The following is a 25,298-nucleotide window of genomic DNA, read 5'->3' on the forward strand; positions in this document are numbered from 1 at the left end:
AAACAAGAAATACCTGATGCCAAAGCTGCTGATTTTTAGTCAAATTTCATCCTAGGAAACTAATAAAAAGTCTCATCTACCCAGAATAGTACAAAAAAAAACTACAGGTCTCCGTGCAAAAAAACATGAACCCCAAGCAGATCAGTGGACGAAAAAACGTCAATGTTATATGGATGCAAAGGATTTTATTTAAAAAAAAAAAAGTTCTTTTTTTTTTTTTTTTTTAAACGTAAATCATAAAAACCTATCTGTATCTGGTAGCTCTGTAATAGTACTGACCCGCAGAATAAAGAGAATATGGAGTTTTGTAGTATTGCGTTTTTGTCAATTAAACCCCACAACATTTTTACAAAATCCTATACATTTTAAAACAGTGTGTGCAGCCTATAGGGTGGCTGACTGCATTACAGACATTGCTCCCGATGCAGATAGATTACTGAATACTCAATATTACTCATTTTATCTGCGTTAAACTGTAGCACAAATAACGCGCGTTCTGTACGCTGTCCTATACCGCGATTACACAGCCGACAGCGCATGCTCAATACTACGGGCAGAGCGCGCGTGCTCCACTGAAGGCACAGTCCGGGCGGTCATGTGATCCTGGTCACGTGTCGCTCCCGGCTCGCCCCTCACTCTCTTTACGGCTACCGCTAAGCGCTGCTAGAGCCAGCAGACGGAAGTGGGTGAGTACGGGCTGTGGGGGGATTTGGTAATTTGTACTGATATCAGGTGGTGGTGACGTATGAAGGCGATCATGTGTTATATACACGGTGCTGTGCGGTATACAATGGCAAGGAATACTCTCCTCTGCATCTTTGTTATGGTTGATGATCCTGCTCCATGGTCGGGGTGTGTATATATATATATATATATATATATATATCTGCCTTCATTATTACATACCTATAATGTATGTATATATGGCTAAAGGAAAGTATTCTTTTGAGAAGTGTTCCTCAAGCTGTTGCTAAACTACAACTCCCAGCATGCCATGACAGCTGATGGCTATGAGGGCATGCTGGGAGTTGTAGTTTAGCAACAGCTTGAGGAACCCAGCCTTAAAGGGGTGTGAGCCTATTCATAGATGTTTTTAGACTGTTGCCCATAGCAACTAAGCACAGCTTATATTTTGTATCCGGCTGTTACTAAAACTATAGCTGTGATTGGTTGTTAGGGGCAGAAGAGTGACGGCAGCATATCACTGCTATCTAAGTCATGTCGGCTGATGTCTTCTATTATGCTACGTTTACACGAAGCGATAATTCGCCCAATCGATCGTTTAACGATTTTGAAACAACTATTTTGTTTTTATAACCATCAGCGTTTAGACCAATAAATCGTTAAAAAAAACGTTTGAAAATTTGGAAGAAAAATCGTTATTGAGTTCGTTTTTAAGATCGCTTAAGCTCATCTTTCACATAGGGGGAATCGGAGAAAGACTGTTAACACGAAGCGATCTGCGAATTATCAGCGAACGACAATCTAAGAACATGTTGAAAGATCAAAATGAACGATTTCTCGCTCGTCGTTTGATCGTCTGCTGTATTTACACGGAACGATTATCTCTCAAATGCCATCGTTTATGCGAAATTTAGAACGATAATCGTTCCGTGTTAACGCAGCATTACACAAGACAATTATCGGCCGCAACGGCTGATAATCGTTTTATGTAATAGGGCTAGGGGGCTTTTCCTATAGCCTTGGTATGAGAGAGGCCCTGTGGAGGGAGGGCTTGTCTGGTCCACACTGCACCAATGATTTGTTTGCCCACAATCCAGTATGGTGGTTAATAAAGTGTCATCGAGTAAGTGAATTATGGACTCTTACTGCAGTCCAGGACTATATGACTATAGTATTATCATACCTGCTCTATCTTTGAGAATTAGGAGTCAGTAGGGGAGTCAAAGGTGCAGCCTTTCAAAACTACAATTCCCATCATGCCTGGGCAACCAAAGCTTAGTCCAGGAATTATGGGAATTGTAGTTTTGCAACAGCTGGAAGGCCAAAGGTTTGACACCTGTGTCTTGGACAGTGGATGGAGCAGCTGTGCGCGCACATGACTGTCGTTGGGGCAATCGGGGCCCTTCTCCTGTGAAAAAGTGATAAATGTTGCATGTGGGACAACACTTTAAGTGATACTGATAATCATTTAGTCTGCTGATCTGTACACATCGATGGATAGCTTCGATTGTAATTAAATAAAAACTAGAAACATATGAATAAGATAAAAACATTGGGTCCATTCCTGCTGACAAAAGAGGGCGTGTCCCTACATAGTTTTAATGTCCGCTCTGATTGGGGGTGGGGTCTCCCCCCCCAACTAGTTGTCCATTTATTCATGTTTTAGGAGAAATGGCAGACTCTGCGTAACACAGCAATAAGAGAAGATGTTGCAGAAGTGTCATTTTATTGTGTATTTACTAAGGTCAGGACAGGCCTTGGGTCCACTTTAAATTGGTAGTTTATCTTCCTTATTACTACTTTAGATCTGAAGTGATATTTTTTTTCTTTGAAATCAACAGGTGTCAGAAAGTTATGCAGATTTTGTAAAATACTTCTGTCTAAAAATCTCCAGTCTTTCAGTACTTAACAGCTGCTGAATGTTCTGCAGGAAGTGCTGTATTCTTTCCAGTCTGACACTGTTCTCTGCTGCCACCTCTGTCCATGTCAGGAACTGCTCTGCTCTTCTTGCTCTAGACAGTTCCTGACATGGACAGAGGTGGCAGCAGAGAACAGTGTCAGACTGGAAAGAATACACCACTTCCTGCAGGACATACAGCAGCTGATAAGTACTGAAAAACTTGAATTTTTTTTAAAGAAGTAAATTACAAATCTTTATAAGGGTACAAACACACACCGTATAAGCAGCGTATTTACTGCTGTGATACGCAGCAGATACACAGCAGATTAGATCTAAATAACTGAACACAGCATCAAATCTGCACCATCAAATCTGCTGCAGATCTGCATATGCATCTGCATCTGCTGCATATACGGTGTGTGTGTTTGTACCCTAACTCTTTGACACCAGTTGATCTGAAAGAAAGAAAAAAAATCACTGGAGTGCCCCTGAAAGGAAGAGCTTTGACTCGGAGAACTCCTCATCCAGTGCCCTGGGACAACTATTTTGCGCCCCTACTGCTGCTTGCGTTCTTTGATGATCTACATTGTGTAACAGAATTTTACAGCTTTGGTTTTTTATATTTGCACCATGCCCCATATGTCACGGGTTATTTCCCCTTTGCACGGCTGTTTAACATGTGCCTATATAACACAACAGACAGAACGCGGAAGGTAGCCCTATAGAACCCAGTTATCGCGCTTTACAAGAGATATCACCAGGGTATAATACCACTCCTCATCCGGCTGCGGCGACAGTACCTCCCAGTACAGGACCGAACGTAGATCTCTATAGAATCCTATGGTGATCTGAGCTCAGTGTAACAGGACGACTACTTCTTGTCTGGGATCTGCAGTAGTGTAGCTGTAGCCTTTGATTATTGGCCAGTTATTGCTCTATGTAAAAGCGATCGGCTAACAAATGACTGCGAGGATCTTGCAGCACTATAAATCCTTGTTAGTCGGCCTCTGTGCTGCTGACAGTGATGGAAGTTAATGGCTAAAAGAACGATCAAGTTGACTTTTACGCATTCACTCCCAATAACTGCACCATGTAAACATAAAGCTTCTCTTAACAAGCTCCAGTCAACTAAAAGTGCTCATATTGGATGCCAAACTGCATAGATGTCACTGTAAGGTGTAATAATATAGATAGGAGTGTTGGTTACTGGAGGCAATGACCTCATCTCTTGGAGATCCTAGGTCAGGGAGTCAAGTGTGTCAGTGCAGGCTGACGGACATACCATAGCATCACATCACTTCCGAAGATATATGCTTATGTCATCCTGACACATGTGTAGAGAGTGGTGACCTCCCTAGCTGATCTTTTCACTGTCCCTATGGAGTGTGAAGGTTCTGTGTGTTGAGGACACATTATTTGCTTTTCATACATCAGAGGTGTCAAACTGCCACCTACCAGCTGTGGCAAAACTACAATTCCCATCATCCCCTGGACAGCAGACGCTAAATCCCCTGACACGTCCACCATGCATGAATGTTTGTGTAATGCTATGTAATCTTTAGTCACGTTTCTTTCATTGTCTTTTCCAGATTGTGGCGTTCGTGGCCATGAGACCGCAGGCAGCTGTGGCTGGTAAAGTCTTCATCCAGAGAGACTACACCAATGGCACCCTGTGTCAGTTCCAGACCAAGTTCCCCTCCGAGCTGGAGGCCCGGGTAGGTTGGGGTGACACATGCAGCGATGTCTCTTCACTGCTATGTATGCTATTCCTTATATAACTCTAGTGGCCATTATTGCACATTCAGGGCCTTCTATATCACAGGAAATCCCGGGCAACCTGTGAACTGTGATTTAAAGCATTACTGTTAAACAAACTTTCGATATGTCAAAAGTTTTGGTCTGTTGGGCCTTGGTGCGGAGATGCCTACCAAATTTTAGATCTGGACGCAAGCTCCATTATAAGTCTATAAAGCCTGACTCCTACAATAAGACAGATTGTGCATTGGGGAGGGAATTATGCTTCCTTATACTTCTCCTAGCTACATCTAAAGATTGGCGGAGGGGTCAGCAACGTGTCAAACTCGCAGACTTCCAGCTATTGCAAAACTACAATTCCCCTCATGCCTGGACAGCCTATCCTATTAGACAGCCAATGATGGCCCAATAAATAATGTAAACGAGCAGTGATCTGCTAGATCGGCGCTCATGTATTGAGCAGATTACACGGATCCATAATCGTTTAGCAAGGGCTGTGCGTGTGTGTGTGTAGATATATTATATAATCTCGATAGTGATGTCTGTGCAGCCCTTGCCCTAAACTGTAAATACATTGCCTCTTCACACTTCCGGTCTTCTCCTGCCCTGTCAGCTCACAGACCGCCCTGAAGCTGCAGCCGTAGCACCAGGAAGCAATGTATTAACAGATGTACGTTTAATAGCAATGTGCAGCCGACGAATAATGATTGAATGATTTTGCTGTCAGACCATTTGACGCGATCAGCCAATGATCGTTGTCTCTATTAGGGGCCATTTACACAGAAAGATTATCTGACAGATTATCTGCCAAAGATTTGAAGCCAAAGCCAGAAAACGGCTGTAAACACAGATCAGGTCATAAAGGAAAGCCTGAGATTTCTACTCTTTTCAAATCCATTCCTGGCTTTGGCTTCAAATCTTTGGCAGATAATCTGTCAGATAATCTTTCTGAGTAAATGAACCCTTACTCGGAGTGGTAATTTGTCTGATTTAAGCGATTATCGATCCATCTAATAGGACCCTTAAGCCGGCCATACACATACTGAGGCTGCGATGTGTATGGGGGGGGGGCTCTTGACTCCCTCGCGAGGGCAGATGTTAGGCAACATACTAGGTGTCTGGCATATGCACCTACAGTTGAGCTGTGCGTGCATGTGTATGGGGGGGGGTAGTACAGACATTGACAGCTATTTTTGGTGTATGGCCAGCTTTGTACATTTGCTACCTGGTTTCTGGATGGCATCCAACACCTACATTCTGGGAGATAAGGTTACCGGTGACTCATGGGTCATCTTTCGGCAGCTAGCTGGAGCCATAGCCGCACAGGCCGGCCATGGTCTGTGTTATATAAAGAGTTTATTTAGGATGGCCACAATGTCTGGTTTTCTACACCTTCTCTCAGGAAGATTTATGAAGATTTTGGTGAAAATTGTCCAAGTCGTTCTTGGCATCATGACTGTGTGTCTTAACCTGAGTGGGTGATACTGACGGGAATGCAGAGTTTCCTTGGCTGCTGTCCTCTCTACTATGGTGTAAAGTATCCTTTCACCAGTCAGCGCTGAAAAGGAGCCAGAACTTCCAGCTCTATTATTATTATTATATTTTTTTCTCTCTCTCATTGGTTTAGCTTGAGCGTTGTATCTTCATTGTGTCTCCATGGAGGGATTACGCTGACTCGCAGTTCTCCACAGAGACTCTATTCATTGTGCTGCGGATTGTTTTAAAGGGGTCATTTGCAGAAATGTTGCTGACTTAGATGAAGGTGCCCTGGGCACAATGTGGGCGGCTTGTCTGATGCCGTCTACATCCAGAGGGCTACATTACGTTCCGTTACAATCGGAAACCTTGCTTTTTTTTCTGGGGGTAAAAAGGGCTAGCAATGGGTAAGATCAATATAGACTGACCTAAAAGTATTACAGGCCAATAGACATTATCTGTCTGCTGACAAATTCTTTCTAGTAAAACAAGTATGGTGTGTTTTTTGCTAATAAATTTCGTTAATGACGTGTTGGCAGCCATTCTAGCATAACTGCTGCTGTCGGTAAGGGCTGTGAGTACACTACTAATACTGTACACTAAACTATTTTGCATAATAGTTTCCTTCTATACTCAAAAAGCTTCAGCTTCAGAAGAAGCAGGATTTCTATATCCATTATGCTCTATGGAGAGGGGACTGGGAAAAGTGATCATGGAGAGGAGAAAAGGCAGCCCTGCACAGCACAACATCCTGCAATCTTCTCTCACCAAGTTCCCAGATGAGCACTGACCTTTCTGATCTGTCAGTCCAGCGTTCTTTGTGCCCCGACAGTCTCCAAACTACACAGCTACTTCTCTGCCCACTCATCCCCCACCCCCCCCTATATTTGTTATATTAAATTCAGCAAACCCATCTCAACTTTGCTTCTCTGATAATGCACAGACAAAAAGTCAGGTGGGGGGGGGGGGGCTGAAAAACAGCTTTTTGAGTATAGAAATAGGCTTTTTTGCCTAGTAAAACCTATTTCAGAGTTTCTTAAAATCGTTAGTACTTTTGATTTCTGCCAAAAAAAATTTAAATGACAGCCACACTTTAAAGAGGCTTTCTTATGAAACCATTAAATCAATGCCCCCACAGGACAGCTGATATAAGGGCTAAGGACTAAAGGCCCCCATACACCTTCAGTAACTGACTGTCAATAGATCGTATAGACCCGCCGGCCTCTCCATACACAGGAACGTTTGGCACTGCCGAGTGTTCCTGTGTCCTTTATGGGTAGGGGAGGGGTAAGCCACAGCGAGAGCTGCCGACCCCTATCGCCAACCAGCATCATCTGCCAGTGATCGTTCAGAATGGACTCGTACACCTGAGATTGACAGCCAAGTCGATAGGTTCGGCCTTCTAAAGTCTGATATGTATGGGGAGCCTTAGAGCAGAGCTGTTCCTGGCGTCATACCCAACACAGCCACTACAGAATGAATGGCGCTGTGCGTGACAATGAAGAGTCTGCAGCACTCGTCAGCTGATCAGTGAGGGTGCCAGCAGTCAGCAGCCCCAGTGATTTGATATTGATGGCCTTATATAAGGATAGACCTTCAGTTTTAAAGTCCTAGAAAGACCCCTTTTATTAAAACCTATTCAGCAGATTGATTATAATAGCACACCTCAATGTCTGACTACATGGATTCCCAAATTATCTAGTAAAAAAATGGTGCCCGATCTGTCTCCACCAGCAGATAGTAGACCATAGATATCAACCTTGCAGCCCTCCAGCTGGTTCAGAACTACAATACCCATCATGCCTGGAAATCTTAAGCAGTGACCTGCGTATTCTGGAAGTGCATGTTTCCTTGGTCATGTTCTCTGTGTAGAGGAAATGCTGACTGAGAATACATGGCATCAAGGAGCCCTTATGCAGAAGTTATTAGTCAGCCGGATTCGGGAGCCGCCATAGAGTTGTGTATGCAATGTTGCTATATAGGGGGATGGGTTGGGGTCGTCCGTCCTGTATCGCGGCTCCCACCATTCTTCCTCTGTTATTTCTCCACATTCCTGTCCCTCGCTCCGTGTTGCCTCAGGGCTTCTCAATATCACATGCATAAAACTAATATTTTTCTGTCCAAAAAAACCCCGGCCTCATTTGATTTTGTTGGCTCTGGTTTAAGCTGAAAATGAGATGACCGAGCCCCTGTCTTTCCCAGGTCAGCTCACTCCTGTCCAGAAAACTTTGGTACATATCCTGCCACACAGTGAGCGTGCATAGGAGTGCCCCTATATAGATGTATATGGGTCATAGGTTATCTCTCTACATGGAAGGAGAAGCGAGACCAGTTAAAGAGACCCTATGAGAAACTACTATTGGGTGGTGAACCATCTATGCCATGGGCACCAGTGACCCAAAGGCTTACTATCTGTCCTTCTATCTTCCTTTTTACAGTATTGTACATAGTATTGAGCTATGTTTTTATTATTATTATTTATTCCCCCCCCCTTTCATGATTTTATTGCTTTGTAATGGAAGTCACCTGACTGATTCTCACTCTTGTTTCTTCCTCAGATTGACAGACAGCAGTTCGAAGAGACAGTACGGACACTGAACAACCTGTATGCAGAGGCGGAGAAGCTGGGGGGCCAGTCCTACCTAGAGGGCTGCCTGGCCTGCCTCACTGCCTATACCATATTCCTGTGTATGGAGACACACTACGAGAAGGTGGGTGTGTGGGCCATGATAATGGTAGGGGCTTAGCGCGGCTTTCCTCCTCTTCTTCACTATAGGAAGAGTCCGCATGCCTCCATCTTGGCGCCCTTTAAACCCTTACAAAGGAGTTAATTTTCCTCCCAAAGAATTAAAGCTTAGTGCGGATAGAAAGCGAGGCGGTTTTTATTCCCGGTCAGCTGTGTTTAGTTGAGGTTTCTTTGGAGAATGAATTGAAACCTTTCAGCAACTCGCAGATGAAATGGCTCGCCACGTACAGACAGATCCTGGATTTATTTATTCAGTCAGGGCTGGCCAGACTCCGGTAAACCCTCTCCCTGCCACTGAGGAGAAAGAGACAGTGCTCCCACCTAAACCCTTGTATGTGCCCACCATCAAAGTGGTTAATAAGCGCTCTCTGTGTCCTCCAAACCCCCCTGCCCCCTTCAACCCGACCGTAAATATTGGGTCCTTGGACAGCTCTTCCTAAGTGGCAGAGAAAGCAATTGATTTGGATGAATTCACCTCTGTGAGAGGTATATAGTGTACGCACACAACTGTGTTCTTAAGCAAGCATTTTATGTATTTATCCGCCTTGATCTTCCTGCGGGTTAACCCCTGTGCTGCTGAAGCAATGTATTTTTGGATGCACCTGACAATTTCACATGTAATGGGCAACAAAAGCTAAAATTAGAGGAGGCTCAGAATGACCTGGCTGGGGTTAAGGCATCATACAATGTATGGCGGCGGCACTCCAAATGTATGGCGGCGGTCTCCAAATTGGACTTACAGTTAGGGTTTGTTCACACTATGGAATCCGTGTGGATAACATCCCGCTTGCCCCCGCTTGACTCTCCACCCATGCCATAGACTCCAATCTGTGCTCAGGCAGATTCCACCGTCCACCCAAAGAATTGATGTTATCAGAGCGGATTCCATAGTGTGAACATGCCCTAAATCTGGATATCTTAGCAGATATGATCAGTAGAGGTTCAAGTCCTCCAGCCGTGCCAGCGAGCAGCCAAAACAAGAAATTCCTTATTTGTCGGCTGATAGCGTCTTTTTTGTGAGCATTAAAGCTATAAGAAAAACCACATCAAAATCCTCACAGTAAATTTCACATAGATTTGTAAGGTTTTTTTTTTTTTCTTTTCCAACAATCCATGTTTAATCTATAAAATATACCCATTTCTGTGTTTTTCTAGGTTCTGAAGAAGATTGCAAAGTATATTCAGGAACAAAATGAGAAGATCTATGCCCCTCAGGGCCTGCTCCTGACTGACCCCATAGAAAGGGGCCTCCGAGTGGTATCTTTTTCTACATTTTTTTTTTTCTAATTTTAGAAAGTCATAGACTGCTTTTTTTATACATATAGAGGTCTGTGATCTGTAAATGGGAATCACTGAGGATGATCCTGCCTTATATGCTATTGATGGCACAGGACATGACCTGTACACATGGGTCGTGATGGTGAGGGGCTCACTACATCATCTTGTACAGGAGGATGATCTTATACCTCCGGCTTATAACACCATTGAGTGTATATAGATTATAAGGAACAGAGGCCAGTGATCAGTAGTGTCAATAGATGATAGACTCCTAAAGGTGTGTTATTAGGATAGGGACATTAGATGACATGCCATTCCAGTCTTATTAAAGGAATTCTCCCATTGAGACTATCTGTGGCCATATAGCCTGTTAAAGGGAGATTCCAGCCCCCCATTTTTTTTTTTTAATAGTAAGTTAAGGTACTGACCTAACCAAAGATCCCACCAATTCTGTTGTTGTCTCTAATGCTCACTACTGCTTTCTGGTCCCTTTCATACATTGGCCCTGCGGGAGTTGCTTACCGCCTTGGTGAGCAGTTCCTGTGGGGACATTGTATCACAGGGACCGAGAGCAGTTGGGCCAGGTGAGTAACCATTCTTTTTTTTTAACTTCATAAAATCCTCGCACATTTTTCTGTGGCTGGTGTACCCCTATAAGGCGTATAGATGTCTTAGAGCAAGGGTAGGGAACCTTGGCCCTCCAGCTGTTGCAAAACGAAAACGTAGTTTTGGTTCCCTACCCCGTCTTAGAGGGAGGTTTCAGCTCTGGTGGACTCTAAACGGACACCATATAATGCTAAATGTCTGCTTGGCCAAGGCTTCCCCTTGCACAATCATCTGTTTGCCCAGGGGTCCCTGTGATGATGCAGCCCCTTTTTCCCAGTTTCAATAATATATTTCAGTATAATTGCGCCAAATAGCATCACTGTCAAACGTATACGGTAGCTAGTTAAAAGGTTTTCTCTGGCCCTTTAAAAGATAAAGAATAATCTAAGATGGTCCTGGTTTCTGAATAGTACATTATGATGACTTCCATCTGTTCCTATGGAAACTAATATAATAGGAGGCAGAATGACAGCCCTGTATAATGCAGCAACCGGTGTTATTAATAAACATAAGGTAACGGGAAACTATGGAGATGTCTCCTTGTAGTCCTCTCATTCTGCAAAGTTCAGCATGGAGGGAGACCCTGCACGTGGTGGGTGGTCGGGTTGGTGTGGTAACTACACATCCAGCGAGTTATATGTATACACTGATATTGGTTAGAAAAGGGCTCGTTCGTTTAACTCACTGGAGGTTGTACAGTTGCATTTGCAAGTGTTCGACCATTGATCACCATAGGGCCCTAAGCATTCAGCATCTGTAACCCCCTGTGGTTTGCATGGAGGGGCTGCGTCCCCCCACATCTATGGTGCTGTAAGTTCAGGTGACCCTTGATGAGTGGGTTTTTACAGATTTTAGTACAATACATTATGCCTGACAGGAGGAGGTCATAGTCTTTCCGATGTTACATGTCTCAGAGTTCCTGTTCCTTGACCCAGTTTACAGATTGAGATTACTATCTATGAGGACAGAAGCCTGACCGGCAGATAGGACAGGTATGTTGGATCACTTATTTTGGAATGTGTGAAAGAAATCCAGTTCTTCATAATCAGATCCCATTCTAGTTTTATGTCTGGTTCACATCATGTTCACCAACTGTGTGTGTGTGTGTGTGTGTGTGTGTGTGTTTACACCCGAATAGCAAAAAAGGTATTTGAAATGTTCACTCATATAGTGAATAAACTCACAGCTAGGTGCTTCCATCCGTGTCGGGGGAACCCTCTAATGCAGGGACGGGGAACCTTTCGGCCCTCCAGCTGTTGCAAAACTACAATTCCCCTCATGCCTGGACAGCCAAAGCTTCACTTTGGCTGTCCAGGCATGATGGGAATTGTAGTTTTGCAACAGCTGGAGGGCCGAAGGTTCCCCATCCCTGCTCTAATGCCATACACATGAGAGAAGACGGCCCTTTTGGCCAACCATACACTTATTGATCCTTTGAGAGACTCCTGCATGCCAATATGTGATCAGAAAGGTTGCCCTTTTTTTTTTACCCAAGCGTATGACGTGACCAGCTGCATTCCGCCAGTCACTTGTCACTTTGCACAAGCCGATCAATTGTCCATGGGAGCAAAGTCCTGTGTTCATAGCCATTACATTATCACCACCTATTGAGTAACATCATTGCCAATAAGGTGTTTCCCTACACACAAAGATGGATGAGCTTGGCCTACATACTGGGTTATACAGCACAATGCTGACAGCTTTATACGACTAGATTGTATATCGTGCACTGACTTTTTCTCTCTTATATCGGTGTATATCCAGGTGATTGATCTTTTGTGTTGTAAATACTCTCCGCCGCAAGACCGTCCTCCCTGACATTCCTTCGGTTGCCATTCCCATGTCAGCAGCACATCCTTACTGATGTCTCCTTACTGTACCTCATGGACCCAGTACCCCTTCCTGTGCCAATCTGTGACCCTGCCAGCTTGCCCTCTTGGATCGTGGCATCTTCTCCACCAGGACCTGATGAGAAAAGGTTGACTGTGGCTCAGCAGAACGGACATCATCCTGTGGGGTGGATTCTAACTCGGGTGGGGGGGGTAGTGCCAAGATTTTCACCTACTTTTAATGCTGTGGCGGGATCTTTGCGGTCACTTTTTTTTTTATTAATTAGAGTGAAAGTATATACAGTAAGGATGGATAGCTTCAGGACATCAGGCTGGTGTGCGGCTGGACTGTGCTTGTGCCAGGTTGTCAGCCATCCGTCTCTAGATGGAATTCATTGTCTTACACAGGCAGCACCTACTGTCAGTGATGTTTTTCCTTAAACTGTATTATTACCATTGTCGTTTCCCCTTTTGTGTTTTCTCTTTTTATGCCCCGACCCTCCTGATTTTTTTTATTTTATTTTTTGCATTATTACAACTTGGTATTTATGATATATGTAAAACACCGAAAGGTTTGTGAAGGTATTATATCCAATAAGGCTGTGGTGGTTGTAAATGGATTTGTTTTTCTGAATGTTGGCATACCATACGGTTGCTCACACGTGGATAGAGACCATATGTGAAGGACGTATACTCATTGGTAGGTTGAGTGCGCAGCCCAAAGCGTCTGAAGAGAGAGGGAGAAAATGTGTTTGCCATGCCAATTCATTTTCCAGCTTGCCCAGTTGTTGCTGGCACAGCTCCTCGGCCACCTCCCTCTGTTCCCTGGCACAGCAGGCTGGTAGCAGATCGGTGAAAAGATCCACTGCGTGTGGTAGCTGGTGTTGAATATAGACCCATTGCTCATGCCATGTAAATCAATGTACATGAAGTCACTGTAAGAAACCATGTGCTTTTATGTATTGGATTTATTATGAATAAACATTAATTTATAGGGAAATCACTATTGGACTGTCTTTTTTTTTTATATTCTTTCTAAGTAAGTTCGAGTCTGTCCAAGCCTGACCGTTCTATATTTGATTACCATTGGCTGGAAAAGTTGGATGCAGCCCTAGGGAGTCCAGGAAAACATGGATATGGCCTATGACTGTATCCATGTTTTCCATGCAGCCTTAGAGCTGCATCCATCTTCTCCAGCCAAGCGAATGCTGAGTGATCACACTCATCTCTAGTAACTATCACTTCAGGTGACCCCTCCCTCCCCCGGAAACTCAATCCCTCTGGCTACTTTCCCTATGCTCAGCTGCAGTTTGGATGCAGACTGGCCTCTGTTGTGGCTCCTATTCACCATATAGTCATTAAAAACAGGATCCTGCAATCCTACCTCACTGTACTTTCAGAAGCTCCCAGACCAGCAATGAGCAGTGTTAGGCTGGGTTCACACTACGTATATTTCAGTCAGCATTGTGGTCCTCATATTGCAACCAAAACCAGGAGTGGATTAAAAACACAGAAAGGCTCTGTTCACACAATGGTGAAATTGAGTGGATGGCCGCCATATAACAGTAAATAACGGCCATTATTTCAATATAACAGCCGTTGTTTTAAAATAACAGCAAATATTTGCCATTATATGGCGGCCATCCACTCAATTTCAACATTGTATGAACAGATCCTTTCTGTGTTTTCAATCCACTCCTGGTTTTGGTTGCAATACTGACTGAAATATACTGACTGAAATATACATATACTGACTGAAATATACGTAGTGTGAACCCAGCTTTATGGTGCATTCATACAGAGAGATTTATCTGACAGATTTTTGAAGCCAAAGCTAGGAATGGATTGGAGAAGAGGAGAAATCTCAGTCTTTCCTTTATGACCTGTTCTCTGTTTATAGTCTGTTCCTGGCATGGCTTTACAAATCTGTCAGATTAATCTCTGTGTAAACACACCATAACATGTGAATCCAGTGTTTTCGGTGGCCGCAAAGTCTGCGGTCCCCTCCATAGGCTGTAATGGGCAACGCAAACCCGACTTCGCTCTGCTGCAAACAGCTTTGCCTTAATAATGAACAGCTAAAAAGGGGTGAGGAAACAGCAGAAGGAAGCTGTTTCGCCTAATAAAATATATAAAATTGATAAATACCAATTTTGCAGGTAACATCCCGTGGATTTTGCCGCACGCTCCCGCTTGAATTTCTGCCCGTGTCATAGACTGCATTCTATGCTAGGGCAGATTCCACCTTCCGCCCAAAGAATTTACATGTCAATTCTGTGGGCGGACGGTGGAATCTGCCGAGCATAGAGTGTAGAGAACGCACCCTAAGACCAGATTTAAAGGATGGCCAGTGTTAATGAAGATCTTAATTTCTTGTGAATATGGGTGCGGGCGCATCCGTGTGTGCCTGCATCCCAATTCACAGCTGCATTATGTGAACTGACATGATCTGTGCGGCCGCTGTTCAATGAATAATGGCTGCAGAAAACTGACATGACAGAAGAGCTGTCATTTTGGAGATGCTTAGAACTTGTCGCCTGACCATCACAACTCGGCCTTTGATGCTCAGATCCTTAGGGTCCTATTACACGGAGTGATTTTTAACGACTAACGATAAACGATCGCAAACGAGATTGTTTATCGTTAATCTGAAATTGTTCACCATATTACACAGAACGATGGTCGTTAGTTACGATTGTTACTATCATCGTTTATTCCTTCTGATCCCAGGAAAACAATGTGCAATTACACTAAACGATTAGTGAAAAAATGCGGAACTTGAGCGAATGAATGTGGAATTAAAGCAAACGATTAGCGATAATTTTAGGTTCAGATCTAAATCAACGACATACGAACCATTTTTCGATTGTTGCCTGCAATTACACAAAACGGTTATCGTTTAAATTCGAATGCTATACCAATTTTTCACATGATAATCGTCCCGTGTAATAGGGCCCTTACACTCATGTTTTTATTTTTTTTCTGCTTTTTCAACACATCAACTCCAATAACCGATTGTCCACTTGGTGCCTTTATATCTCACTTTTCTTGACAGGAGCCATTGTCCGGTTATCCACTTTTCCCATCGGTGATTTTAATGTTCTGGCCGATCTCTGTAATCGGTTTCATGTGCGTCTGCATTTGTGGATTGATGTCTACCCTCCATGTTACACCATGTAACCACATCAGCGGCTCCTCTCTTATTATTGCTTGTAGGCCGAGGTCTCCTCCTCGGTGTTTGTTCTGTGGAGCTGTATCGCTGTCCTTCTTGGCAGTGAATTGGGAGCTTGTGCCAGCGCTGCTGAACCAGGAAATCTGGGAGGCCGGGATAGAAGTTTTAATTTCCTGCACAAGCTCCGGACTCTCAGGCCCTAGAGATTTAATTGTCTGACTGGAATTTGGAACCAATTAAAATTAATGTGGACCCATGGGCTGCAGGAACACGTACACCGTATAGGCACGTATAGAGAACCAGACCGCCAGGGTAATCCCTACTCACTACATTCCAGTTTAATATCACAAATCTAATTTATGAGGAAGATTTTCTTCCCAAGGTGACAAATGCCTGGCTGGCCCCCGAATCGTGAAAAATTAAGAGGGGTTTTTTTTTGTGCATTTATTTAGAGCTCATGTTCACTAGATGGTAAGTTGACCAGGGAGGATTAGATTTGAAGAGTTAAAGGGAAAGTTCACCCAAAAAAAAATTCTTTCAAATCAACTGGTGTCAGAGATTTGTAATTTGCTTCTATTAAAAAAAATATATATATCTCAAGCCTTCCAGTACTTATCAGCTGCTGTATGTTCTCCAAAAAGTGGTGTATTTGCTCCAGTCTGACACAGTGCTCTCCGCTGCCACCTCTGTCCTTGTCAGGAACTGTTCAGAGCAGTAGCAAATCATCATAGAAGACCTCTCCTGCTGTCCAGAGTGGAAAGAAAACCACTTCCTGCAGGACATACAGCAGCTGATTAGTACTGGAAGACTTGGCATTTTTTAATAAAAGCAAATTACAAATCTCTGGCACCAGTTGATTTGAAAGAAATAAAAAATGGGGTGAACTACCTCTTTAATACCCACCAAAGTCTTTCTCAATACACACATCCAAGGTTGTAAATTTTGCAGGCTCTACAATCAGACTTGTACGACCATTTGTCGTCTTAGTAATTTAAAAAATTTGGAGTTGAGCTCCAGTGGTTGTTGCCATACTTCAGAGAAAGTAACCGATCGTAATGGGTCCCGTTCCGTTGTACAACAGGCTCTGATGCTAGCCAATGGAGACATGACGTAGGACCGAGTAGGATGCAGTGCTATAACCTCTGAGTACCTGTGTATGGAGATACCAGCATATGCTGTCAGGTCTATGCTGGTCATCATGGGTGCAAGCCATGGATATTTGGAAGAGCAAAGAGTGCTCTCCCCTCCAATTGCTTTCTCTAAGGGCCCTTTTACACGGAAAGATTATCTGCCAAAGATTTGAAGCCAAAGCCAGGAATGGACTATAAACAGAGATCAGGTAATAAAGGAAAGCCTGAGATTTCTCCTCTTTTCAAATCCATTCCTGGTTTTGGCTTCAAATCTTTGACAGATAATCTGTCAGATAATCTTTCCATGTAAAAGGGCCCTAAACAGCTAAATAGGGGGTCGATTCTTCAATTGCTGAAAAGCATTATTGTGTTTAATTTTTCCTACTGACCCTCGGCTAACATCAGGCCGCAGTATTTATAAGCTAAATGAATGACAAGCACCAATTTGGCGTTATTCCAGCCTTAAAGAATCACGGCCCTTTTTTTTTTGGACAGAAATCAATAGTCCAGGCAATTTTAAGAAACTTTGTAATTGGGTTTATTAACCAACAAAACACAATAATCAGTGAACTCAAGGAGAACAGCGAAAAAAAATTCCAATGAAGTACTCAATCAAGAGTCTCCACTGATGCCCCCAAAAATTTGAATATGCAAAACAGGAGTCCGTGGAGCCTCAGTTGCGAGTCTCAAAACACGGGATAGCCAGATAGCCTGTTGCCAACGGGGTGCCTCCATGATGGGGAGAGCACCACACCACCCTGATAGGTAGCCCCTTAAGTCCCACTCGGTTGCGAGTATTGGAACATAAATAGGGAAACAACAGGGTGGCCCCTTTTGTCAATGTCTAACTCAAGATGCGAGTATTGCGATCATGACAAGGGCTTACAAAGGCAGGCCTCCACCCACAGACAGCCGTTTTGGGGTATTTGCCCCTCGTCGGTGTGGGGTAGGATTCTGGCTAGTTGGGGCAATTACAAATCAACCTAACAAAACACAGTAATCACTGAACTCAAGGGGAACAGCGAAAAAAAATTCCAATGAAGTACTCAATCAAGAGTCTCCACTGATGCCCCCAAAAATTTAAATATGCAAAAGGGGCCACCCTGTTGTTTCCCTGTCTATGTTCCAATACTCGCAACCGAGTGGGACTTACGGGGTTATTTATCAGGGTGGTGTGGTGCTCTCCCCATCATGGAGGCACCCCGTTGGCAACAGGCTAGAGATATCTGGCTATCCCGTGTTTTGAGACTCGTAACTGAGGCTCCACGGACTCTTGTTTTGCATATTTAATTGGGTTTATTAGGCAAATCTGCCATTATCTGCATTCAAAGAGACTTTCCCCAGGTCCCCCCTCCCTCCTCTCTCTTATTCACTGCTCATTATCAGGAAATTGCGTCTTTTTTACATCAGACGTGCCCTTGTCTGTTCTATGGAGAGGGGTGGAGAGAGATTAGTCGCCAGCAGAGAGCAGACAACAAAGGATTACACAGTGGGAGCTGTATGAAAGCCGGTATTTAGAAGTCAGTGAGGTCAGTGCTGACTGTCAGAGGAGATAGCCCGGTGATGTAGCTGTAAATTAACTCTTTGTTGTCCTGTTTTGGTGCCTCATCCCACTCCACCCCTCCCCTGTCCATAGACAACCATGAAGACAGAGGGGAGAGCCTCAAACTGCTTTTTCATGATAAAAATGTATTTTTCAGCTAATAAACCCAATTACAAAGTTTCTTAAAATCGCCTGTACTATTGATTTCTGCAAAAAAAATGTAAACAACAGTGACACTTTAACCCCTAGACGACCCAGGACGTAGAGTTACGTCATGGAAGTCTGTCACCAGACTACCCTGGACGTAACTCTACGTCCTGGGTGTTTCTCCCGCTATGAAGCGCGCTCCAGAGCGGAGCGCGCTTCATAGGAGGTGGGGGCCGGCTGCAGTGAGGGACCTCACCAGTAATGACACGCTGCAGCGATCGCGGCGTTTAAGTGTAAGTGACAGGGGGAGTCCCCTGTCACTTACCGATCGGGACCCCTGCAGTGTGACTGCGGGGGTCCCGATCATTGAAACGGACCGCCGGAGGTCTCTCACCTTCCTCCGTGCGGTCCGATCGGCGATCTGCTGCACTAAGCCTACACAGGCAGGCTCAATGAGCAGATCGCCGATAACACTGATCACTGCTATGCCTATGGCATAGCATTCATCAGTGTAGAAATCAAACTAGTGTATGTAAAAGTCCCCCAAAGGGACTTCAAATGTGTAAAAAAAAAAAAAAGTTAAAAACACCAATACACTACCCAAAGCCCCTCCCCCAATAAAAGTTGAAATCACCCCCCCTATCCCATTATATAAATAAAACATATAAAAATAAATAAATAGATAAACATATAATATACCGTAGCGTGCGTAATTGTCCGATCTATTAAAATATAACAAGCGTCATTGTGATCGGTGAACGGCGTACACGAAAAGAGGGAAAAAAGTGCGCAGATTACCGATTTTATGTTACATTATATATTAAAAAAAATCAATAAAAAGTGATCAAAACGTCCGATCTTCACAAATATGGTATTAATAAAAACTAGAGATCATGGCGGAAAAAATGACACCCCATACAGCCCCGTAGGTGAAAAAATAAAACTGTTATAAGTGTCACAATAGGCCCATTTTATTAATATTTAATTGCCCAAAAAAAGGATTTCATAAAAAAAATATATATAACATTAGAGAATCTGTGTAACCTGCATATGGTTGTGTTCGGACTGACCTATAGAGTAATAGTGTCATGTCGCTGTTACCATATAGTGCATTACGTAGACACAGGAACCCCCCAAACGTTACCATATTGCATTCTTTTTTACGATTTCACCTATTTATATCTTCATAAATAATATATTTGGAATTCCATCATACATGTTATGGTAAAATGAATGACGCCATTACAAAGTACAACTATTCCTGTAACAAATAAGCCCTTACATGGCTTGTAAATAGAAAACTGAGAGTGCTGGAGCTCTTAGAAGGGGAGGAGGGAAAAATGAAAACACTAAGATCAAAATTTGCGCGGTCCACTGGGTCATTTTGGGCCTGGTCCTCAAAGGGTTAAAGGAAAACCTATACTTACCAGTCCCCGTCCCCCTGCGTCCTTCTCCCGGACCCCTGGTGGCGTTCTCCATCTCTCCCCACTGCTGGTGGACATACCAAGAAAAGGAGAGAAAATGACATCCGTCAGGGTCCGGGTGCCTGGTGATGTTGCACTTTGGGGACCCGAGGACTAGTAAGTATGGGTTCTTTATTATGTTACCCCCCCCCCCCCCTCCTGCCTGCAATGTCATTATTAATTTTGCTGGACTTCTCCTTTAATAAGGTTGGGGTTTATTAGATAATTGGTGGTGGTCTCAGTGGCTGGACCACCTCTAATGAGACATATCATTAATGTCTTTGATGAGGAACCCTGTAGGCTTCATGTACATTCTGATGCCCATTCCCAGTCTGGCTATACCCATGTTATATATGATGCTGCCAACTATGGGTCATATAGATATAATTTACAGCCATCTTTCCCATGGTGTATTATATGCATGTAAATGTCGGGCTAGTTCTATAAATCTCTTCTTACTGACCTGTGTGGTCATGACTTCAGGGATTGCATTTTCACTGCTATATCTGAATACAGATTTTCTTGTAAGACGGGGACAATGGCTGTTGTGTCTCGGACAGGACATCCCAGTCATCTCATTTACAGGCCGCCCTCCAGACGTGCCCCCCTCCCTGGGCACAGGGGGTTTGATTACAATGCCTATTATTGGGGGGTCCTGAGAGTCCCCTTTCACTGACAGTTTTGCTCGGCTGAACGCGGGTAATTCAAGTTGTATTCTGATGGGGTGTGTGGGAACATACGGAGCACAGTGCTCCTGTGTGTCTGGGCTGCACATAAAGGAGACATTATTCCCTGACGGCTTTCCCTCAATCCACTTCCAAATTCATTGAGATCCTTTTACACAGTTCAATGTGACGGTCATTTCCCTCTGACCTGGGCCAAGACACCAACCATTTCAATAGCTTACACAGTCACTCAGCATAGGCCGCCGCCATCAGGCCCACACAGAGAGACGATTCCCTATTTAGAGGCAGCCTCTTGTTTTATGATCTGACTTGTTCCATGAAATTTGGGGTCATGGGGGAAGGAGGCCGGGGGGTAATGGCACCATTCTGGGGTTCTACCTCCTTTACATTTAACCCATAATCATAGCTCATGTCTGAGGCCTCAGCGGTAAAGCTGTACTACATTCCCCATGTCCATCATGCAGTGATAAGTGGACTGACATAATGTGTGTTAATGCCAAATTATTCTAGTATGAAGATCATTAGAAGTCAAAATTATCTTGTTGAATCATGGAATAGAAAGCTCTACAGAGAGCTCTACCCCCTTTGCTGCATAGAAATGGTGGGCAATACATGGTACATCTGTGGCTATCAAAGTGTCCGCCTCTTAAAGGAGTTATCCAGGATTAGAAGAAGAATAAAGCTACTTTCTTACAAAAATAGCACCACCTCTGTTTTCAGGTTGTGTGTGGTATTACAATTTATCTCTATTAACTTAAATGGGACTGAGAGGCGAAACCCACACTGAAACTGAGTATAGGAGATGTGCTGTTTCTGGAAGAAAGCTGACTTTTTCTAAAGTCTGGATAACCCCTTGAGCTTTCAATGGGACTGACTTTTCCCTTATCCCATTTCAGCTTGTTAGCAAGAACAAAAGGAGAGATGGAAGGAGACGGAGTATAGCTACAGGATCAGACTACACTGGATTTGTGTGCGGTCTGTTGCCATGGAGACACATAAGTCTGCACAGGAGCTGTGGATATAAATTTTTGTTTTTGCAGTTTCATTTTGAAACAAAATAGTTGTGAAGGTAAACATGCCCAATAAGGTTTTTTTTATTATTATTATTTAACCCCTTAAAGGGAACCACTCACACAAAAATTGGCTATAAAGCTAAGGAAACGTGCTGGTAGATCAGCCAGCATGCTTCCTAACCATCCCCCTGTCCCCTCCGTCCCCTGTACATAGAGCCCGCAAAGTTAGTTTATTAGTCTCCCGGGCTCTATGCAAATTACCTTGTAAGTAGTCACGGTGGGCGGGCGGCTTCTTCAAGTAGTCACGGTGGGCGGGTGTCTTCTTCAAGTAGTCCGTGTCCTGGGCCGGCTCCAGCGCTGTATTCACGCCCCTCATGGTGACGTCATTAGGGGGGCCTGGCCGACGTCTTTATTAAGCTGCGCATGCGCAGTACTGTGGGTGGAGCCACTGCTGTACTACGCCGCGCAGTGCCGCAGTGTCTTCTCCGGCTGCACTGCGCATGCGCAGCTTAGTAAAGACGCCGGCCCCCCCTAATGACGGCACCATGCGGTGCTTTCTACACAAGCCCAGAGGGGCGTGATTACAGCACTGGAGCCGGCCCAGGACACGGACTACTTGAAGAAGACACCCGCCCATCCTGACTACTTACATGGTAATTTGCATAGAGCCCGGGAGACTAATAAACTACCTTTGCGGGCTCTATATACAGGGGACGGAGGGGACAGGGGGATGGTTAGTAAGCGTGCTGGCGGATCTACCAGCACGTTTCCTTAGCTTTATAGCCAATTTTTGTGTGATTGGTTCCCTTTAAGGGCATATAAAACAAATGTATGCCATGGAAGCATGTCACTTGGTTGTTCACCAAATTTTTTTTTCTTTCAAATCAACTGGTGCCATAAAGTGCCAGAGATTTGTAATTCACGTCTATTAAAAAATCTTAAGTCTTCCAGTACTTATCAGCTGCTGTGTGTCCTGCAGGAAGTGGTGTTTTCTTTCCTGTCTGACACAGTGCTCTCTGTTGCCTCCTCTGTTCATGTCAGGAACTGTCCAGAGCAGTAGCAAATCCCCATAGAAAACCTCTCCTGCTCTCCAGACTGGAAATAATACAACTTCCTGCTGGGCATACAGCAGCTGATAAATACTGAAAGGCTTGAGATTTTTTTTAATAGAAGAAAAATTACAAATCTCTGGCACTTTATGGCAGCAGTTGATTTAAAAGAAATTTTTTTTTGATGTACAACCCCTTTAAGTCCGGGGGCTCTATAAAGAGCTCATAGAGGGTGAGGACCCAGGTTCTCACAGTTAATGACGCGCAACAGCAATTGCGCTGCTGCCCGTCATTAACCCCTTGGATACAGCTGATCAGCACCGTGCGGCTCCTGTCACTGTCCGATCGGGTTCCAAAAGTTTTTCCTGACTGATGGAGTTACAGTATAATAACTAACTCCGGGCAGTTTGATTGGCCATCAGGCAGACTGTATGAGAAGATAGCAGATAACACTGATAGCATTGCATTGACACGTGTAAGCAATCTAATGATTGCATGTAATAGTCCCCTAGTGTTAAAATTGTTTACTGTTATTTAGGCCCAATGCACATCACATTTCTGAGGTATATCACTTAGGTACATTTGGATACCAGGGAAAGAGAATGTCCACTGACTTTACAGGACCAAACATGTTTACTAGTGTCTTTTTTTTATGTGAATCTGACATGTACACTCACCGGCCACTTTATTAGGTACACCATGCTATTAACGGGTTGGACCCCCTTTTGCCTTCAGAACTGCCTCAATTCTTCGTGGCATAGATACAACAAGGTGCTGGAAGCATTCCTCAGAGATCTTGGTCCATATTGACATGATGGCATCATACAGTTGCCGCAGATTTGTCGGCTGCACATCCATGATGCGAATCTCCCGTTCCACCACATCCCAAAGATGCTCTATTGGATTGAGATCTGGTGACTGTGGAGGCCATTTGAGCACAGTGAACTCATTGTCATGTTCAAGCAGAAATCGAGACTCATCAGACCAGGCAACATTTTTCTAATCTTCTACTGTCCAATTTTCGATGAGCTTGTGCAAATTGTAGCCTCAGTTTCCTGTTCTTAGCTGAAAGGAGTGGCACCCGGTGTGGTCTTCTGCTGCTGTAGCCCATCTGCCTCAAAGTTGGACGTACTGTGCGTTCAGAGATGCTCTTCTGCCTACCTTGGTTGTAACGGTTGGCTATTTGAGTCACTGTTGCCTTTCTATCAGCTCGAACCAGTCTGCCCATTCTCCTCTGACCTCTGGCATCAACAAGGCATTTCCGCCCACAGAACTGCCGCTCACTGGATGTTTTTTCTTTTTCGGACCATTCTCTGTAAACCCTAGAGATGGTTGTGCGTGAAAATCCCAGTAGGTCAGCAGTTTCTGAAATACTCAGACCAGCCCTTCTGGCACCAACAACCATGCCACGTTCAAAGACACCAAATCACCTTTCTTCCCCATACTGATGCTCGGTTTGAACTGCAGGAGATTGTCTTGACCATGTCTACATGCCTAAATGCACTGAGTTGCCGCCATGTGATTGGCTGATTAGAAATTAAGTGGTAACGTGCATTTGGACAGGTGTACCTTATAAAGTGGCCGGTGAGTGTATACTTATATGCAGGACTCAAATGGTAGATCTTTTTTGTCGGGATCACCATGTATACCAGCAGCATACCCAAAAGGTCATATGAATAGGGCCCCACAAGTGTTTGCAGTTCAGGTCATTAAACCTAGAGTTATGTTGCGTTTACACGGAACGATTTTCATTCAAATTTTCGCAATAACGATGGCATTTGAGCAATAATCGGGGAACGATCAAGCGACGAGCGAGAATTCGTTTATTTTGATCTTTCAACATGTTCTCAAATCGTCGTTCATCATTCGCTTAAAATTCGCTCATCCCTTCGTGTAAACAGTCTTTCACAGATTCATCCTATATGAAATATGGGCATAAGCGATCCTAAAAACGATCACAATAACGATTTTTCTTACAAATTTTTATAGCGATTTTTCTAACGATTTATTAGTCTAAACACTGATCGTTATAAAAACCAAATCACTTCTTCAAAATCGTTAAACGATCGATTTGGCGAATTATCGCTACGTGTAAACGCAGCATTAGGCCGGGACTCCATAAGGCTGTATTCACACTTGGCATTAAAAAAAATAGTCAATAAGAACACAAAAATTCTACAAATGTAGCAGCAGCCGCCAATGGTTAGCATGGAGTTAGTATTGAAATATGAAACGCGCCATACCCACATGGCATTTTTATGGTGTTTTTCAAATTTTAGTGGCGTTGTTAGGCTCATTTAGGGTGCGTTCACACGTACTGGATCTGCAGCAGATTTGATGGCGCAGATTTGAAGGATACAAAGCAAATCAAATGTAGGCCATGAAATCTGCTGCAGATCTGCTGAAGATCCTGTGCGAGTAAACGCACCCTTAGGCCTTATGCAAACGTTCAGTAATTTTTTCTGGTCCTGAAACAACCCGCTAAAATTTACGGATTGGACATCCGTATTGCATCCGTATTTCCGTAAATCCATTTTTACTACTCCAATGCTTTTCAATGCACTTCATCCGTATTTTTTTACGGAAATATGGATGCCAACATGTTACAATCCGTAAACAATCCGTAAACAATTGATTTCAATGAGAGGTTCCGTAAAATATTCAGGGTTCTGCAACGGGTCCGCACTTGTACATGTCCTTTTTTTTTTTTCAGGATTGATTTTCATTCATTTCTGCTACTGATAGTGTCAATAGACATCAATGTGCACTAACTCGGATCCGTAAATTACGGAACGTGTGCATAAGGCCTTAAAATCACAGA

General features: G+C 43.8%; 1 protein-coding gene across 1 annotated transcript; it reads left to right on the plus strand.

Moving 5' to 3' along the window:
* The first annotated feature begins 600 nt into the window (after positions 1–600).
* GOLGA7 (golgin A7) lies at positions 601–13,274 on the plus strand. The gene is made up of 6 exons (XM_069961549.1): positions 601–686; positions 4,174–4,299; positions 8,374–8,526; positions 9,717–9,818; positions 11,388–11,437; positions 12,210–13,274. Exons 2-5 carry the CDS (start codon positions 4,192–4,194, stop codon positions 11,430–11,432), a joined length of 408 nt encoding a protein of 135 aa, XP_069817650.1. The 5' UTR covers positions 601–686; positions 4,174–4,191; the 3' UTR covers positions 11,433–11,437; positions 12,210–13,274.
* Positions 13,275–25,298: the final 12,024 nt, after the last annotated feature.

Source organism: Dendropsophus ebraccatus, chromosome 1 (genome assembly GCF_027789765.1).
Source record: "Dendropsophus ebraccatus isolate aDenEbr1 chromosome 1, aDenEbr1.pat, whole genome shotgun sequence".
NCBI lineage: Eukaryota > Metazoa > Chordata > Amphibia > Anura > Hylidae > Dendropsophus > Dendropsophus ebraccatus.